The following is a 1,642-nucleotide window of genomic DNA, read 5'->3' as shown; positions in this document are numbered from 1 at the left end:
GGGAAGCTTCTAGCACCTTCTCACAGGAGACACCCCTGCAGCCTCTCCCCTGCTACCAAAACCTCACCACACAAACCCGAAACAGGAACTCAGCTTTGAAATACATGGGGAGGACTGCACAAGCACCAGTGACAGGCAGTTGCCCTATTTGTTAATGTATGCCTGATCCTAATGCATGCCACATCTTTCATTTTAATCTCTTAACTTATTTAAACAAACCAAATATAATTCCACCTCTTCAGTGAATGACCCGGATTGTATCATATGTCACCTCATCCCAGTACTGTCCTTCCACTGAATTTAAAGCAGCTATTTATTCCCTTACCACCTCCTCTCTCCCTTTCCTCACACCAACAAGGAGTTCCCCCAAAGCAATACACATTGCTTGTTTGGTGACAAATGCCTTCTATATGTCAGATTATTGCTGGTGTGGCTACAAACAGGAATATTTGAGGTGGATGTGGTAACTGGTTTTGAACAAAGAAGAGATTAAAAAGAGCTGCTTGCCATGTCAACACACCACATGCTACCACATCGATTAATGGGAGCCATACAAACCAGCAGCTATTTACTCTATAAAACTATTTTCAGCTGTAAGAATCCTGGTAAATGTGAATTATGGAACAAAAATAGGGAGATATCTTGCAAATAATTGAAACAGTTATACTCCCAGGGAAGAAGGGAATGCAGTTTATGTTGCATTTCAAGCTGTATTTTTATAACAATATTCTTAAAATTATATTATTCTTATTCCTTGAAGCTATGGCTGAAATTTCAGTCATCATTGTGCAGATAACTTCTTGAATCTTGAAACATTTAGCAAAATCCCAATTTTGAGAATGAACTTTCTTAACTTCTAGAAGTTTCTTAGAAGAAATGTAGTGTTCTGGTTAAATGAAACACCACTTTCTATTTCCTCTCTGACACCGGAACTGTGCTTTTTCAGAGCATATGTTATCCTTCCCCTTTTTCCAAAAATAAAATATGTAAATCCCATAATTATTAAATATATAATTCTTTCCTAAAACATGCAATCATAAAACCACAGGAATGTTAGTTAACCTAATTACTCTCTTGTCGGAACCTGCTGTAGAAGTATAGGCCACATGAGTCAATAGCTAATTAATGAGAAGCTGGTTTTATTTCTCCTGTTCGCTACAGGATTCGCAGGCCAGTTTTGATGTCAATGGAAATGATTTTGACCCTATGCCTCGATATGATGCCAGCAACGAGAACAAGTAAGGCACTATGACTTTTATGACATTTTTAATCTAGTTCATCAAGCAGAAAGTACCAGTTCTTCTGTGAAAGTCTCGGAAACTTGGTTCCTCATAAAGCAGTGTGATTTGCATTTAAAGCTTTGTGAAATACGTATTTATGTCTCTCTCATGCACATGGCATGACACTTAGTCTTTGAATGCATTTGGAGCCATCCGAAAACGCATAAAAATTAGTTTGAGAGTTCTGGGCACATGAAATGAATCATTTTCAATCCTTTTGGGATGCGGAATATAAGGGGTGACTCTTACTTTTCTCAGATATCATCTCATTGAGTTATTGGGGGGTTATTATGTGTGACAGCTGTCTTGGCTTCTGACTCTCTTGGACTTTGTGTATTGAAGAAATAGACAAGTTAATGGGG

General features: G+C 38.1%; 1 protein-coding gene across 1 annotated transcript in view; it reads left to right on the top strand.

Annotated features, from left to right (window-relative positions):
* PCSK5 (proprotein convertase subtilisin/kexin type 5) overlaps positions 1–1,642 on the top strand; it is a 255,130-nt gene that overhangs the window by 77,859 nt on the left and 175,629 nt on the right. The window contains exon 5 of the mRNA XM_010568726.1: positions 1,162–1,238. Within this exon, the coding sequence (XP_010567028.1) occupies positions 1,162–1,238 (77 nt within the window). The remainder of the gene's footprint in view (positions 1–1,161; positions 1,239–1,642) is intronic.

This window comes from Haliaeetus leucocephalus, unplaced genomic scaffold (genome assembly GCF_000737465.1).
Source record: "Haliaeetus leucocephalus isolate CR32 unplaced genomic scaffold, Haliaeetus_leucocephalus-4.0 Scaffold251, whole genome shotgun sequence".
Classification (NCBI taxonomy): Eukaryota; Metazoa; Chordata; class Aves; order Accipitriformes; family Accipitridae; genus Haliaeetus; species Haliaeetus leucocephalus.
Note: the sequence above shows the minus strand (reverse complement) of the source record. Positions and strands in the feature narration are given on the sequence as shown.